Below are 17,500 nucleotides of genomic sequence, written 5' to 3'. Positions count from 1 at the left end.
AAACAGTAACAAATGAACGTATATTCACTTACAAGCCAAACTAAATTACTTGTAAAATGAAGAGAAGTTGTTGTTGGTGTAATATGGATTTTTATTACTTGGTGGCTCGTAAAGGAGCCGTTCGTGTTGTTATGTGATCGGGATCGATCTTACTGCTCGTCTTCTTCCTCGCTGTCTGTCTCGAATTCGTCGTCCATTTCCTCGTCTTCACTTTTTTTTTGTTCTGGAATATTCTCGTCGAAGACTGCATCGTCTTCTGTGCCGTCGATTGCGTTATAGAGGTGCCACAAGTCTCACCCTCACTATCTCCTCGGGAATATCGCGCCAAGCCTGGTTTACCCGTCGAAGGAACGAGGAATCTGGGAAAGAGACTGCACCATCACAGTCTTGTCACATGACACCATAGCAAACTTGAGACAAAAAACGCAAGTGGATTTCTTCTTGTAGCAACATTTTCCAAGCAAAAAAACCGTACGCATTAAAGGGAAAATCTTACCTTGAATTCATTGCTCTGAAAACCACGCCAAAGGTCGTTGATCGAGCTCGGGATACGCTCCCCGATAAGCTCCTCCAGCGACGGAACCATCGACTCGCTGATGCCGTATTCTTCGGCGATCTCGGAGTTATTTTCTACAGCTTCTGCTTCGGCGACTATTTTAAGTTTAAAGGCAAGGTTGTAAGGTTTCCAGACGAATAACTTTTTATAAAACGCTTCGCTTGTACGAAGACACGTTTCCGGTGAGGTCAGTAATCGTTTAATAATATTCGTCACCTCACGATCACGTCGCTTGTTTGTTTCTTATCTTTCATGTTCATTTGATTGCTTTGAGTATAATTTTTCAGCCAATGTCAATATGCATTTTAAATTACGAAAATTCCATAGTCGATAATACACATCAAGACCTAAAATGGGTCTCGGCTTATAGCCGAGTATTATGCATTTACAATTCGTGTCAATCAAGTTGACTTTTTCCGTAAGAAGTTTGGGGTCTTGGCTTATAGCCGAGCTCGGCTTGTAGCCGAATAATTACGGTGTTACCATTTGCCCACTAAAGCAACTAGCTTTACACAAACTCAATCAATTCCCACAAGACGTACCTACATTTAAATATTTATCATCAACCCTCTTACCTTTATCTCTTTACCTCAATGTCCCTGTTCTTTGAGGAGGAAAGATTGCGTGACGAATAACAAGAATGTCTGTGTTGGAGGCTACTGTCTCTAAGTCAAAGACGGAAATGGACTCACTTCGACTTACCCCGGATGCGCAAGAATCACTACCCAGACTCTCTCGACAATAGACAAGCTGGTCAAAAAAAGGCTTGCAAACGAGGACGAAAGAAACGTTCAGGGAAGAAGTGAAACTTATTTAACTACCACTTTTTAAGCTTAAGAGCATCGCAGTAAAGGATATATGTCTGAAAACAAAAGAAGAAAAAAGCCTAAAAAGTTGATCCAATCAACAGTCGTCAGTAGAATCAAATCAGTGTCCATTCCGTATCCCAAGTGGCTCCATCCTTGGACCAACTTTGACCACTCTCTTCATCAACGACCTACCACTGTCGATAAAACCGGCAAAATTGTTTTGTTTCCCCTTTTCCTTCCGTTTAAGATCAACAAACAAATCTGTATAATAGGAAAACTGACTGCTGCAGTGAATAGAGCCATCAGTCCCCGTTTATTTGTCCGCGATTAATAACTGGATGGGAGACCATCGAGATATACGGCAAGTGAGTGCCTTTCATAGACGCTATCGTAATTCACTCATTTTTGCGGAAGCCTAAACATTCATCACTTTACTTCAGCCTGACAGCTTTTCCTCTATGTATTTCACGAAGCTGAGATAAAGTTTGTTGCTGCCGCAGTGAATGAGGCCTGCAGCGAACGAAAGAGGCAGCTCTCGAATATCAGGAAAACACAGGTTCCTTCGAAACGCAAGGGATTGTTTCAAGGAACTGTGGTTATGCGGGAATGGAGGAATTAAGATGCGTGGTATGATCTTGTTGCAGAGACTATCGCTTATCCTCTTAACTATGGATAGTTTACACTGTTTACACTGTCACAAATAAAATAAATTCGAAATCGTTCAATCAAAAAGGCCAAGAACTTGGAGTGTTGTAGGAAACAAATCTTTTAACCACCTCTCCAATTCTCAGGTCTGTGCGGTGCATCGTTTCTCAGTTATTTGTCGCAGCGTTTCACGCAACTTTATAAAGTTTTGTATGGAGAAGGCATGGAGTCAACCAAGGCGACCGCCGGCCGGTAATCAACGAAAACATCTAGAGTTTACTTTGGGATGAAAGCGCTTACTTCACACTCATGAGATAAAATACGTGTTTATGAACACATCTCCTAATGTACTTGAAAGGCTCAAACTGATGAGATTCATAGGGATAGACGTTTTTTCAACCAAATAACTTTTGTATCGTGGTGTCACGCATGGTGACAATTCGGTAATTTAAATTGCTGTATTTTCGAAACGATAGACTTCACGGATCTGGAGACTTGAAGAAATATATTTATTTCTAGGTCATCTTCAACCTCCTTTAAATAAAAATTTAGAAGACCTTGCAATTTTGATGTTAGAATTTGATGACGTCACTGTGAAAACCATCTATTGTTTTTTCTTCTTCTCTCGACTGGGGTCCAGAAGGAGGTCCAGTTAGGGGTCCAGTTTTGCACCGTCCCTGCTCAAGACCTATTAAAATCTCCCTTCAATTGCACGCACGAACCGTCGTTAAATTCCCGCAGCAATAACTGAACGTCTCCCTTTCCCTCCTCGCTCGGCAGCATTTCTACCATTTAGTTAAACTAGTAACGGATAAAAGAAGCGCCAGAGAAGCGAAAATGAACAAGAAAAGTAAAAAACAGCTAGAGCAGTGACTAGGCTGCACGAGCAAGACCGCGCATCTCAATTCCTCCATTCGCGCTTGACCACAATTCCTTGCGCCTCTGATCTTGCCGCGACCACAATTCCTTGAGTTTCGAACAAAAATGTTTTCCTTAATTCTCCCGATTAGAGAGCTGCCATAGCGTTCGCCTCAGGCTCGCTCACTGCAGCAGCAATCAAGATTAAGTGGGTTGAGGGACTTGAAGAGAGACGCAGAATGGGATCGAGGATTTGAGAGCGATCCCAGAATCCCAGCATTCCGCTTTCCATCCATTTGAGTAGTGAGTACCGGTATTACTGGGCACAAGTTGTGCATCCAATCTCGATAGGAGTGGCGCCTAACCGTCCCTGCCGTAACAACGGTAGAAGCCGTTTGGGTTTCCTTCGACTGCGGTTGTTTTCTTTATTGTCTTGTCTTGTTTGTTATTTACATATGATTATGCTCATTTACATACAGTAAATAGCTCGACACAGCGATGGACTCGTTTTTTTAAAAGGAGATCTAATTTTGGACCTGAGGCTGAACGTTCAATCAATTGCATGATCTCCACTAAGCTTTTCGTAGCTTTTAAAGGGTGCAAACGGGAATCCATGAGTAGAAGCCTCCCTATGCACTATGTCCTTGAGTTAACCTTTGCACATATCGTTCCATTTTTAGAACCAACACGTCAGCAGGAGACTCACATTTACATCAGTTTTCACAATTTAATAGTTGTGCTAGTTTTGTCTTCGTCTGGCAATAACTTTATTCTGATTGGCCATTCTAAACAGTGTGTGCAGAGCCGTAGAACTCGTGCCGTTCTAAAAATAGAGAGATAAGCGTGGAGAGGTTGGCTCATAGGGCTTGTAACGGAGAGGCAAATTCCTAATCATGGTCTCCTGGTACAAATTGTCACAAAAGGAGGTTTTCTGAGAAATTTTATTTTTGTGGGGTTTCTGTAGAATGTGAGAGAATGTTTAACACATATTAAATGAAAGGCGTTACAATTGAACCCACTGGGAACTCGGAAAAATCCGAGCCCCAGATGGGATTCGAACCCACGACCCTCCGTGATCTAGTACGGATGCTCTAACCCATACATCCCAGCCATTTTCCAAAAAAAATTATAGGAAAAATAGGAGGAAATTAGCAGGAATATAGGAGATTTATAGGATTTTAGGACAAAATATTGGAGTTCTGTAGGAGGATTTTCAGCCACTCACAGATAAAATTCTTAGGTTGAAACAAAATTCAATGAGTCTTGCATCATTTCGGAGACTAAGACACTAGTTTGCAATGTGTTCATTGATAAGACGATTTACAAACAAAAGTAAACAGTGATTGTCAACAGTCACATGACCACCCCTTACAACCTCCAAAAAAGGTCAGCCACTTATGAGAAGTTTAACTCCCAATAGTGACCAACATCAATGCTTATGAGAGTTTGTAAAATGATCACTGAAGGGAAAATGCTTTCATCTGTTATCAAACTCTCTCAACTATTCTTTAAGGAAATGTATGAAGATCAGTATGAGAATTTCTAAGTGGATATTGGGGCTTAAAGGGTTAACATATTACGATATATATCAAGAGATGACACATTTTGAATGAGAAACATTTCATGAGCAAGGGTGAAATGTGGGTATTTTGACTCGAGCTGCATCACGTAGCCACAGAGTCAAATATCGACTGACAGCATAGCTCATAACTGCATCGTGCAGTCACATTGAGAGCATCATTCAGTGAAATCCAGTTGCCTGTATTTCTGTGAACGATGCGGCCAACCAACCACCAAAGTGAGCGAATGTGAGAGAATGTTTAACACATATTAAATGAAAGGTGATAAACATTGTATTCCAACGCATTTTTATAAAACTTGACGTTTCGTATGCTAGTCAACACACATTTTCAAAAGTGACCGTTACAATTTTTAAAAACTATATATATATATATATCGTAAACAATAGGGGTCTGGAACCTAGACTGAGGAAAATGATCTGCAGCAGTACGGGTCTAGACATAATAGCTAAAACAGCAATAACTTCTCACTACTAATATTTACATTAAGGGAAGGCTTTAGCTCTTGAATGAACAAAGTCTCTTTAACTTTACAGTGAAAGTCAGTTTTTCCGGACGCTAAAATGTCAAAGTGATCCCATTTAATGTCGTGGCCAGTGGTTTTCACATGATCAGCAATGGCTGATGAATGGTCACTTTTAGATAGGGCCTTGAAATGTTCTGTTTTTCTGTCGTGGAGTCTTCGTTTTGTTTTGCCATTGTAGAATTCATCGCAGTTCCAGCAGGCAGCTTTATAGACGACCTTGGACCTCTGAGATCGGTTCAAGCGATCTTTGTATGGAAAAAAGGAGTTGATGCGGCGTGTGTTTTGGAATATGATCTTGAGATTGACGAAAGAGTAGAAATTGTATACGCAGGATTTCAGACGTTTCGTGACTTGGTTACTGTGAAGACCTAAGTAGGGTAACACGATTAAGATATCTTTTTGGGGACTGTAGCTTGAACAGGGTTATTTGATTTGTTTTTATTTTTGTTCAATACATCGTTAATGTTGAACGTGATAACGCCTTGAGGGTAACCATTTTGCAACAGGAGCTTTCTCAGATCTTTAATAGCGGCCTGTAATAAAGATGGCGAGGAGCAAATTCGGAAGCATCGATAGGTGAGAGTGCGGATGAGGTTGATTTTGTACTTGCGAGGTGTGAATGAATCCCACTTGGTGTAAAGGCCTGTGAATGTCTTCTTCCGGTAGACAGATGTAGAGAAAGTGTTGTCAGGGCAGCGTTTGAGAAGGATGTCTAAAAATGGAATCTTATTGTCTTCTGCGAATTCAAGAGTAAACTTAATGCTATCGTGTCGACTATTTAGAAAACTTAAAAACTTATTAGCATTGTCCTTGCTGTCAAACATGGTGAAGGTGTCATCGACATATCTGAATCAAAGTGAAGGACAGAATCTGCTGTTCATCAACCATTTTTCTTCAAAGTGGCACATGAAAATGTTAGCCAAAACGGGGCCTAAAGGTGAACCCATGGCTACACCATCAATCTGATCGTAGTATTGGCCATCAAATATAAAATGACTCTTCTTAGTGGCGAGCTGCAAAAGATCTTTCAAAACAGGATAAGGGAGAGAGTACAATCTGTCTAGACAAATCTGTATTGTTTCATCAAGCGGCACGTTTGTAAAAAGAGAAGTGACATCCAAAGAACACATTATTCCGTTGTTATGTTTGTAAGTTTTGGCCCAATCTGCAAAGCTAAATGGATCTTTAACCGTGTGTTGGTTGGTGGAAATTGGTTGAAGTATGCCAACGAGATAGGAAGCAAGATTGTAATTGTAGGTGTTCACAGAGGAAACGATAGGGCGGAAAGGGCATCCAGTCTTGTGAACCTTTGGCAGACCATATAAAACACCAGGAGAAGATCCACTGGGTAGAATCTTGTGGAGTGTTACGTCATCAATAATTCCGTCTTTTTTGATTTTGCGAAGATATGCAGAAAGGCTCTCTTCTCTAGATTTAGTTGGATTATGTTTTAATTGTTTGAATTTGGTACCGTCAGAAATCAACTTCTTCATTTTATTAAGATAATCAAGTCTGCTGACGATGACAACGCCGTTTCCTTTGTCTGGTCTCGTAATGATGATACTGTCATCCCTGCGTAAATCACTCAAGGCTGCCCATTCATCCTATGACTTTTCTAAACAAAAGAACATTCTCAGCAAGGATGAATGGGCAGCCTTGAGTGATTTACGCAGGGATGACAGTATCATCATTACGAGACCAGACAAAGGAAACGGCGTTGTCATCGTCAGCAGACTTGATTATCTTAATAAAATGAAGAAGTTGATTTCTGACGGTACCAAATTCAAACAATTAAAACATAATCCAACTAAATCTAGAGAAGAGAGCCTTTCTGCATATCTTCGCAAAATCAAAAAAGACGGAATTATTGATGACGTAACACTCCACAAGATTCTTCCCAGTGGATCTTCTCCTGGTGTTTTAAATGGTCTGCCAAAGGTTCACAAGACTGGATGCCCTTTCCGCCCTATCGTTTCCTCTGTGAACACCTACAATTACAATCTTGCTTCCTATCTCGTTGGCATACTTCAACCAATTTCCACCAACCAACACACGGTTAAAGATTCATTTAGCTTTGCAGATTGGGCCAAAACTTACAAACATAACAACGGAATAATGTGTTCTTTGGATGTTACTTCTCTTTTTACAAACGTGCCGCTTGATGAAACAATACAGATTTGTCTAGACAGATTGTACTCTCTCCCTTATCCTGTTTTGAAAGATCTTTTGCAGCTCGCCACTAAGAAGAGTCATTTTATATTTGATGGCCAATACTACGATCAGATTGATGGTGTAGCCATGGGTTCACCTTTAGGCCCCGTTTTGGCTAACATTTTCATGTGCCACTTTGAAGAAAAATGGTTGATGAACAGCAGATTCTGTCCTTCACTTTGATTCAGATATGTCGATGACACCTTCACCATGTTTGACAGCAAGGACAATGCTAATAAGTTTTTAAGTTTTCTAAATAGTCGACACGATAGCATTAAGTTTACTCTTGAATTCGCAGAAGACAATAAGATTCCATTTTTAGACATCCTTCTCAAACGCTGCCCTGACAACACTTTCTCTACATCTGTCTACCGGAAGAAGACATTCACAGGCCTTTACACCAAGTGGGATTCATTCACACCTCGCAAGTACAAAATCAACCTCATCCGCACTCTCACCTATCGATGCTTCCGAATTTGCTCCTCGCCATCTTTATTACAGGCCGCTATTAAAGATCTGAGAAAGCTCCTGTTGCAAAATGGTTACCCTCAAGGCGTTATCACGTTCAACATTAACGATGTATTGAACAAAAATAAAAACAAATCAAATAACCCTGTTCAAGCTACAGTCCCCAAAAAAGATATCTTAATCGTGTTACCCTACTTAGGTCTTCACAGTAACCAAGTCACGAAACGTCTGAAATCCTGCGTATACAATTTCTACTCTTTCGTCAATCTCAAGATCATATTCCAAAACACATGCCGCATCAACTCCTTTTTTCCATACAAAGATCGCTTGAACCGATCTCAGAGGTCCAAGGTCGTCTATAAAGCTGCCTGCTGGAACTGCGATGAATTCTACAATGGCAAAACAAAACGAAGACTCCACGACAGAAAAACAGAACATTTCAAGGCCCTATCTAAAAGTGACCATTCATCCGCCATTGCTAATCATGTGAAAACCACTGGCCACGACATTAAATGGGATCACTTTGACATTTTAGCGTCCGGAAAAACTGACTTTTACTGTAAAGTTAAAGAGACTTTGTTCATTCAAGAGCTAAAGCCTTCCCTTAATGTAAATATTAGTAGTGAGAAGTTATTGCTGTTTTAGCTATTATGTCTAGACCCGTACTGCTGCAGATCATTTTCCTCAGTCTAGGTTCCAGACCCCTATTGTTAACGATATATATATATATATAGTTTTTAAAAATTGTAACGGTCACTTTTGAAAATGTGTGTTGACTAGCATACGAAACGTCAAGTTTTATAAAAATGCGTTGGAATACAATGTTTATCACCGCTGTTTGTGTTATTTTCCTAATGAAGCTACGATGGCCTAAGAACAAGAGTTTATAAATGAAAGGTGTTACAAGTGAACCCACAGGGAACTCGGAAAAATCCGAGCCCCAGATGGGATTCGATGCAGTTATGAGCTTTGCTGTCAGTCGATATTTTCCTAGTTCCCAGTGGGTTCAATCGTAACACCTTTCATTTAATATGTGTTAAACATTCTCTCTTATTCGCTCACATTCGCATTCTCTCACATTTGCGTGATGCAGCTCGAGTCAAAATACCCACATTTCACCCTTGCTCACCAAGGGTGAAATGCTCAGTGGTTAGAGCATCCGTACTAGATCACGGAGGGTCATGGGTTCGAATCCCATCTGGGGCTCGGATTTTTCCGAGTTCCCAGTGGGTTCAATAGGCCATTTTCGATATATTAAATATTCAGCTTGAAAGTGAGGCAGTGAAGACATAGACAATAGAAACACGTGGGAATTATGTTAAAAATATTTACATATCATCCACTTTCCTTTGTCTTTGTCCTCACTGACTCGCTATCAAGCTGAATTTTAATATATCGAAAAAGGCCTATTGTAACGCCTTTCATTTAATATGTGTTTCTGTAGAAACCAGGAATATTATCATGTAAATTGAAAGAAAATTCAATGAGACATCAATCAGCACAACGATTTTCAAACTAGGTGTTGGTTTAGGTTACTCATTCGTATTTTAGATATCCTGGAAAAGTCAGTGGAGAACTGTTATGACTTTGGAGTCATATCTAATTTGTCAATAGTTTTGTTAATGAAATGATGGATGAATCTCTCAGTGACACAGGTACCCACATCATGAGAGAAATTCCAATACTTTCGATTGCTAGTTTCTATGACTTCTTCATCATGTTAAATCAGTAGAGCTCCTTGCTCACGTGGTATTGTTTCCCCAGAAACGATGCCTAGTTATTTTTACTACAACTTCCACACTCGAAGAGAAAATTCGTATCTCCGCGCGGCCATGTAATATCCTCTATAACATGAGCCTCGATACGGTGAGAGCAGATAAGTGTACGGTTGACCAGTCGTGTCAACATTCGTTGTAAGCGAGCCTCGAAGGATTTTTGAAATTTTGAATATTTTTCGCTGTTTCTAAGCAATGGATGCTCGCTGGACCTTGAAACTTGGTCAAAGAGAAGTAAAATTATCCGAGTGGCCATCCCCGGAGTTTGATGCTGGAGAAGTGTGATTTTATCGGCGAGATGTGAGGTAAGTCAGAAATTACTTTCCAGCCTTTCCTTTATTTAGGTATGTACGAGTGACAACCCGGGAATTTGAGAAGTCGCTGAAATCACATTCAATCAGGCAAATAACCACACAAAAAGCGAGAAATTTCACCACGACAATTAAGTACGGCTTTTTTATTGAGAACTCTTGCGGGTAAATATCTTTTTCAGTTTGTTATCGAGATTCCCATACAATCCTTAACTTTTTTTGCCATCCGAGTCTGGGCTGCCTGTGGTTCAACCAGTGAAATTGAGTGTTTTAAAAATTGTTTTTACTCGGAAAGGACTGGCACTGACTATGAAAACCAATCAGCGACCGTGTTCATAATCACAAATCATGGACGTGAGATTCTTAACCGCCGTGAAACCAGAGGTCCTTATTTTTCGCCTCTCCGTTTTAACCGCTCGCTCCTCGCGAAAGAAAAATAGAACCTCTCGCACCCAAGGTAATTTTTAATGGAAATTGACAATGAATGCTTTTTGAACCTATGAAAAATAGGTGGCAGGTTTTGCAGTGTACAAATGTTCAGGGACAGGGTGTAGGATGTCAATGTCATTGCTTTGTGGCAAACTATTTTTGTGTGGTTAGTTCTCAGTAGTTGTCGGTAAGTGCCAACAAGTAAAAATGAATAAAATAATGGAAAGATGGTCGTCAAAGAATTCTCACTACCAGGAAAGACTCAGCAATGGAACCACAGAATTAAGCAATAATATTAATTTGGATTTTTTGGGTTCCAATGAAACTACGAACTCGGCCGGGAATTCTCCTAACTCTTGTTTTCCATCCCATCAACAGGAATTTACAACTCCACACCAAAGCGGGAAGAGGGAAATTTATGGGGCAGTCAAACATTTTTGAGCACACTAGTCAAACTTCAAGTTCATTAAAGAGGTTCATTTTCAAGCAAAGGTATGACGAGGGTAATTTTTGCCGAAGAATGTAAAAGGACAAGGGCAAGTGCAGTACCATCATCCTCTTTTGCAGTAAACAACACATGATTGGAAATGCACTTGAAAATTATTTAAGGACAGTGCCTCCTATTGTTATTGCGCATACCTTCTGCGCATCTCGAGATACTCGGATTTCCTGTGACTGGTGCTTATTGATACAGGGATATTTTTGCGCACTTTAAAGGTGGGCCCACACGGGGGGACATGTTGCAGGAACATGTTGTAGCAACATGCTGCAGCAACATGTTCCTGCAACATGTCCCCTTGTGTTGGCCCACCTTTAAAACAATGCGGAGAAAGCTGAACTTAGCAAGTGATCTTGGTATCCAAAAAGAAAATTGGGGGTAACCACGCATTTTTCTGAGATAATTGAGCTTCAATTTGGAAAAGAATGCCATACATTGCTTTGTATTTAAAAGCGTTTTACAAATACAATGTATTGTTGATAAATTATCTTTGAAAAATGCGTGGTTACCCCCAATTTTCTATTTGGATTTCAATAACACTTGTTGAGATCTTCTTTTCGCGCATAGTTTTAAACCACGCAAAAATATCCCTATATCAATAAGTACCACCCATAGGAAATCCGAGTATCTCGAAAGGCACAGAACGTATGCCCAATAACAATGGCACGCACCGTCCTTAATTAACTGACTAGATGACCAGACATAGCTTGATGCTGCTCTGGTTTAGGGAATCATAAATGTAGCTAAAAAAGTTACGATTTTGAAACTGCTGTCTAGTGTCTTCATGAGGGGGTACCCGATGAAGACACTTACACTAAATCGTTGAGTCTTTGAATTGTAACTTTTTAAAGAGCTACTATGACCAGAAGATTTTACTTGTCAACAGGGGGTGTCCTAGGGCGAGGGGTGAATGGGTTAACTAAGCACCAAGTGACCCACGTTTTAAGCCTTGATTGCAAAAACGCACCTGTTAATTTTAACTGGAATTTTCCTATTTGGTGGTCCGCTATTATTAACAATTTGCTATCAAATTTTGAGAGCAATGGATCGAGGGGAAAATGACGTCAAAGACTCGCTAGTTTAAGAATGAAATGTTTGTTTACACGGCTGCATTAGTATACAGCACAAGAGTTTCAGGCTTTTTTTTTTTCAGGCTTCCTTTTCGTGTTTTGCATATATAACAAACTTCATCTACATGTTAGCGAGTAAATGATGTCACTTTCCCCTAGATCCAACCCTCTGAGGTCCAATCTGCCAGTTTTGAGTGTGAGTAATGGCAGACCATGAAACCCAAATCTTGCACTCAAAACAGCCATTGGATACAAATCAAGCCTCAAAATTCTGCCAATCAGGTGTTAAGCAAATTAAACACACTTTCAAAATCTGAAGAAAAAAAGAAAATGATTTCTTGATCACTTTAAGTTTGTACCATCAAAATACATTGTACGTCTCACTGTCAACCTGGTTGCAGTGAGAACCTTACTGCAATTTTCATAATTCTGCAGAATTTAACATCTTCAAGCGCAGACCACCAAACTGCGTTTTGGCTTCCATCAATCAAACTTCTGACATCAACCACAGATGATAAAATCAACTGATGTGTGACATAACCCACCGATCAGCATCTTTGGTTCCCCGGCACAATAGAACTTGATGCCAATAGAAAGCGATGGAATCTGCACGAATCTTTTTACTGAAGAATTTCTAAAAACACACATGTATCATAAGGGTATTCGAGTTGTAAACCAAACAAAAACTCCATTTCATTTTCTGAAGGCAGCCGAGTCAATCTTCCTGGCTATGGTCGAAAATTTGATTGATGGAAGCCAAGACGCTGTTTGGCGCTTAGCGCTTGAAGGTGAGATTCCTCAGAATCATGAAAATTGCAGTGACTGACTCGCTGATTTTTAGGGCCTGATGGCATGGTGGGTTTCAGCCTGGGCTGAAATTTCGCTCCACCCACCAAGCTGAAATTTTGTTGTGATTACATGCTAAATTTTAGCCAGGGCGCAAAACACAAACTTCCATGAGAAAATTTACTGAGAGGCAAAAACACAATCAATGCACATGAAATGATACATGGAGTGATTACAAGGATTTTTCAGCCCGTTTGCCCGGGCTGAAAATCCTAGCCCGGTTTCAGAAATCGGGCTAGGATTTTCAGCCTGGGCGCAAAACACAAGTTTATGTGAGAACATTTACTGAGATGCGAAAACACACATGAAATGAAAGTGATTATAAGGATTTTTCAGCCCGTTTCCCCAGGCTGAAATCTTCTCCATGTAATTGCCACTTTCATTTTAAGGGTATTTCTTTCAGATCCCAGGCTGAGATTTCAGCCAGCTAATTGGGCTGAAATTCACCATGTAATCAGCCTTGTTACTAACTTGGTAAGTATTCTTTCGATGTTTACAGCAGCCAGCCCAAGCCCCATTGGGATGTTTACAAAGAAATATGCTTGCATCATGCCCTATCCTACAGCTGTAGCTTGCACCCTTCTTTAATGTATGTTTTAACAGATATTGCCAAAACTTAGCAGCACATGTGACAGAGAGGAAGGTGTCACACAGGGGTTCCCTCCAGGGGTACCGGGTTGTATCCGGGGAAACTGTCCAATTTGTACGCTCTCCCCACTTCTCCCGCTGACCCACCAACTGTGATATGTCTTGACTTCTCGCGTTTTTTGATAGATGCTCTTCTTGTTGGCGAGAAGGCTGTGTACATGGAGCTCGTGTTTAACAAATCACCCATTCTTCGAATTTCCTCCGCAATTTCTCCAATCTTCCAAGTGAGAGGCCCCGACTGTGACCCCGAGCATCTACCTTTGTCTCTTAAAAAGTGCAATCTTTCATCTTTAAATGAAGGTGTAGACTTGGTATAATGAAAAGGTTTGTGAACGTTAAAGTTGAATCTTAAGTCGTCGCTGCTTTTGTTGCCATTTGTCTCTTGTTCGTGATGAGATGAGTTTGAAACATCATGATCAGGTTCTGTCAAATATTATACACATTGCTTTCAGAAAAGAACTTGTTAACATAACAATGGTGGATTACTTTGGATCACCAACATGGCATCCCTGACATCTCTCTTTCTATTTTTTATTCAACTTACCAGAAAAATAACATTTACAAGCCTTGTACTCCTCTTCAGCAATAAGTGTTGCCAGTTTACACTCAATCAGGCCAAACTCCTCCAGAAGCTCCTCTGTCACTAGAAATTTCTGAGCCACTTCATTTAAATGACCGCTACAATAATCTTTCCACAGCTCCTCAAGGATCTCCTCAGAACCAACCTCAACAGTGACTATTAAGCTCCCTGACTTAACATCAAGAACCAGTACTTTACGCATCTCTTTAAGATAAATCATGAAACGATTATACTCCTCCGGATTTGAGGGGCTAACATCTTGAAGGTACTTTTCTGCAATTCTATTTAAAAGTGCTTGTGTAGATTGGATACTTCCATTTCCACAATTTTCAGTTGCCACACCAGGGTTGACTACCACCTGTTCTTTCTTTGCAGTGCTTGGTTCTGTGACTTCCTGGAAAACTTCTTGAGGTTCAGGTGGCTGTACTTTCACTCCCATGCCTTTTTGTACACTACCTTCAGTGACAGCCTCAACGCCAATTTGAATTCCGAGATGAGCTATTAAAAACCAAATTCAAAATAAGGCAAAATTTTGGACACCAAACCCCATTGAAAGATTCAACTGTACCTACCGGTATTAGAGTGTACATTTATTACCATGTACATGTTAATCCATCTGAGAATTTGTCCTACCAGTAGTTATGATCAAATAGGCTCACACTAGGATAGAGATACAGTAACTATGACCAGTACACTCAAATAGATAATAATATAGATAATAATAATAATAATAATCATCATCATCATCATCATCATCATCACCAATATATTAATAATTGTTAATTATTAATATGACCTTTACAATATTCACTGAAGTGGAGGTGAATAGTGGAGATATTTACCAAGCTGCAAGGTGAAGAATTATTTTAGTATAATTATACCACACAAGTTGAATAAAAAGTGAACCAAAACACTACTTTATTTTTTGTAAAATGTGGTCGGAAATTCCAAATCTCGTACACGGGCTACTCAGAGGTGAATAGTACTTGGATCATCACCTCCGAGTTAGCCAATTAGCGTGCAGAAAGCACTTTTCACTTTTGTGCTATGTACATGTACTAATACCTAACATTGTAATAAATATCTAGGATATCACACGGTGGCCAGATGATATGAATTTTATGTTTAAGTGGCAAGAACATAAAATTCATATCTTTGAGCCAACGTGTAACTTAATTTTCTTTTTATTATAATTGGACAAATATGCACAGTAGAGATTTCCAGTGATCAAGGCACTTTACAAAGTTAAAATTAAAAATAGATAGTACAGTACAGTAAGAGCTACATGGTCACTGTTTTCAATGAATAAACATATACCCATTCCTATTGAAAAAAAAAAGGCCGTTGAGCTCTTTAACTTGGAGGGTAACTTATCTGTGAGTTAGCCTTATTTACCTGCATCTTCTGTTTATTTACACTGAAACCTAATTTTAAATGTTTATTTGACATTCTTGGATGGATTTGCAATTTATGCTTTTGTGGTTAGGGATGGCTATGATTTATTTATCTATTTATTTATTTATTACAATTTAATGGCGAGAAAAAAATCTAATAATGAGCATGTACAAACAAACAAAGCCATAAGGATAATCTGTAAAAGAGTGGAACACTCAACGTGAGACAGATTTAGCTGGTCAAAAACACACACTGTTGTGCAATATTTCATAGGAAGTCATTTCAGTGTTCAGTTGGAGTCAATGAACTGTAAAATACATGAATCAGATGAATGAAATTTTCTTTTTGTACAACAACACCAAAGCAATAAAACCAGCCCAGGTAAAAAAACATTTACAGTTTGTGCTGGTCACGAAAATGATGGAAGTAATTGCCCAAGGCAATAACCAAGATCAATGAAAAACGCCCTCTGTCTCAGCCAATCAGCATTCAGTGATTTTGCCCTCTATGTTGTAAACTCAGTAAAAAAGACTTTAGTAATGAACATTGCCTAGTTGTAGGCTTCAATGACCCATGCTGATGGCAATGGAATTATTATTTGATACTACATCCAGAGTGAAAATAAGTCTGTAACAGTACCACAGTTTACACACACGAAATTGAGAGAAGAGCTCAGTTATGACATATTAAACAATGCATACCATCAAGACTTCAATCCCCATAGGAGGTAAAATTGTAATGCTATTTTGTCACACATACAGTAAGTTGGGATCATGCTTAATGCCATTGTTAAAGGACTAGTGCTTTTTAATACCAGCCTTCACCTTAACTGGCACTGATAATTTTATCAGCCAATCACACTTCTTTATGAACATATGACCTTTTGACCCCATTTAGAAGGAAACATGTTTTTTCTTCTCTCAGCAAAAACGTTCAGTCATGATGAATTCACATAGAGTTTGTTGACCCAAAGAAAGCTACTGTCAAACTAGGACAAGTGATTGTAAGTCCCAAATTGTAAAGAAACACAATACTTAAATGTGGTGGGTCTAAAACACAGGTCATGGATCACAGGTCAGTGAGCATGTCACCTTGCTAGAAGTAAGAACACCAAAAGTGTCTCCTAGTCCTAATCACTCTACAAAAAATTAATGTTGTTTCAGGTCTAGGGGAAACTTTTGGCTTAAATGTAGTTGTTCATTTTAGTGGAGCAGGGACTTCTAGTCTTAATCTGTGGAATGTGATCTGTGTTTTAGACCCATGGCGTATGATTGACCTTTTTCATTAAATTCAAGCCAAATGCAAGATACCGGTAATTTAATATTGTAATTATTATTATTCTGTTATCTTACCCCGAACAAGGCTGATAATCTTGACTAGAAGGGCATCACTTTGTTTGGTCCAGCAGTATTTCTTCTCGTATGATTCACGTAGTTTTTCAGCTTCCACAAGACGGCTATGCCTGTCTTTCTCCCAGACGATGTTCTTGATATTTGCAGCCCAAACCTCTGGCTTGTCTGAGTTGACAACAAAAAATGAGCCATATGGAACTTTGCATAGGGCTTCACCAAACCCAGAATTCTTGCTGCCAAGAACTGGTAAACCAGCAGACAAGGCTTCAAGACCAGTCAATCCAAACCCATCTGTTCTAGAAGGCATGAGCATAAGGTCTACTTCACAAAACAACCTCTTCAAACTTTCTCTGCTTTTTTCATAGCCTCTAACTGTTAGGCAATAAGCTGGTAGACCACACTGCATGAAAGACTCTGCTATTTCCTCATGTTTTCCATCTGGGGCTCCAACAAAGACAAGATGAGTGTTAACAAGTGAAGCAATGGCCTTTCCTGCAAAATGTCAAATCCCTTTAATTTGAAATCTTCTGCATCACCGCGACCAAACACCAAAACACTGCGATGCTTCCTTTCTTCAGCAACTTGCTCCACATTAAGAAACTCTTCAATAATACCTGGAGTAAAGTCAAAAATAGTCTGATCGAGTGATCGAAGATATGAACGAAAGGCCTCTGCCAACTTAGGTCCTATTCCAAAAACAAAGTCAGCAATTTCACAAAGCATCACTTCATTTTTGTGTTTTTCTTCGCCCTTGGAAATTGGATCTGGGTAACATTTAACCATTCCCATCTCCTCTGGATCTGTATGCACCACTTGCACCCATTTACAATGACGATATTTTCTTATGATTTGCGCCTGACGACCTAGTTTTACTCCGTGACCAACAACCACCTCAATTTGCAGATCATCTGGTGGATAGCTAAGCAAGTCCAGCTCTTCATA

At 39.7% G+C, this 17,500-nt stretch overlaps 3 protein-coding genes, 1 long non-coding RNA gene and 1 pseudogene across 8 annotated transcripts in view; 2 read left to right on the top strand and 3 right to left on the bottom strand.

Annotated features, from left to right (window-relative positions):
- The window catches only part of LOC137985168 (tetratricopeptide repeat protein 28-like), a 36,009-nt gene extending 34,781 nt beyond the window's left edge, over positions 1 to 1,228 (bottom strand). For 3 of the 5 annotated variants that reach the window (XR_011119252.1, XM_068832686.1, XM_068832684.1), the window contains exon 1: positions 1,132 to 1,228. The gene's annotated coding sequence lies outside the window, so the exon portion shown is untranslated. The remainder of the gene's footprint in view (positions 1 to 1,131) is intronic. The other 2 variants (XM_068832687.1, XM_068832685.1) reach the window with 2 other exon arrangements.
- Positions 1,229 to 5,825: 4,597 nt separating this feature from the next.
- LOC137984386 (uncharacterized) lies at positions 5,826 to 6,467 on the bottom strand. Its single transcript, XM_068831568.1, has one exon. It carries the CDS (start codon positions 6,465 to 6,467, stop codon positions 5,826 to 5,828), a length of 642 nt encoding a protein of 213 aa, XP_068687669.1.
- Positions 6,468 to 6,495: 28 nt separating this feature from the next.
- LOC137984385 (uncharacterized) lies at positions 6,496 to 7,368 on the top strand. The gene has a single exon (XM_068831567.1). It carries the CDS (start codon positions 6,496 to 6,498, stop codon positions 7,366 to 7,368), a length of 873 nt encoding a protein of 290 aa, XP_068687668.1.
- Positions 7,369 to 9,883: 2,515 nt separating this feature from the next.
- LOC137985167 (uncharacterized) lies at positions 9,884 to 16,356 on the top strand. Its single transcript, XR_011119251.1, has 4 exons — positions 9,884 to 10,196; positions 10,547 to 10,660; positions 13,930 to 14,076; positions 14,187 to 16,356. It is a non-coding gene; the product is annotated as an uncharacterized lncRNA (long non-coding RNA).
- LOC137985166 (uncharacterized) overlaps positions 12,988 to 17,500 on the bottom strand; it is a 4,860-nt pseudogene continuing 347 nt past the window's right edge.

This window comes from Montipora foliosa, chromosome 14 (assembly GCF_036669935.1).
Source record: "Montipora foliosa isolate CH-2021 chromosome 14, ASM3666993v2, whole genome shotgun sequence".
Lineage (NCBI taxonomy): Eukaryota > Metazoa > Cnidaria > Anthozoa > Scleractinia > Acroporidae > Montipora > Montipora foliosa.
This window is presented reverse-complemented; position numbering and strand designations above follow the sequence as displayed.

Coding starts and splice junctions, on each gene's coding strand:
- LOC137984385 (XM_068831567.1), top strand. CDS start 6,496: ATGACAACGCCGTTTCCTTTGTCTGGTCTCGTAATGATGATACTGTCA.
- LOC137984386 (XM_068831568.1), bottom strand. CDS start 6,467: ATGAAGAAGTTGATTTCTGACGGTACCAAATTCAAACAATTAAAACAT.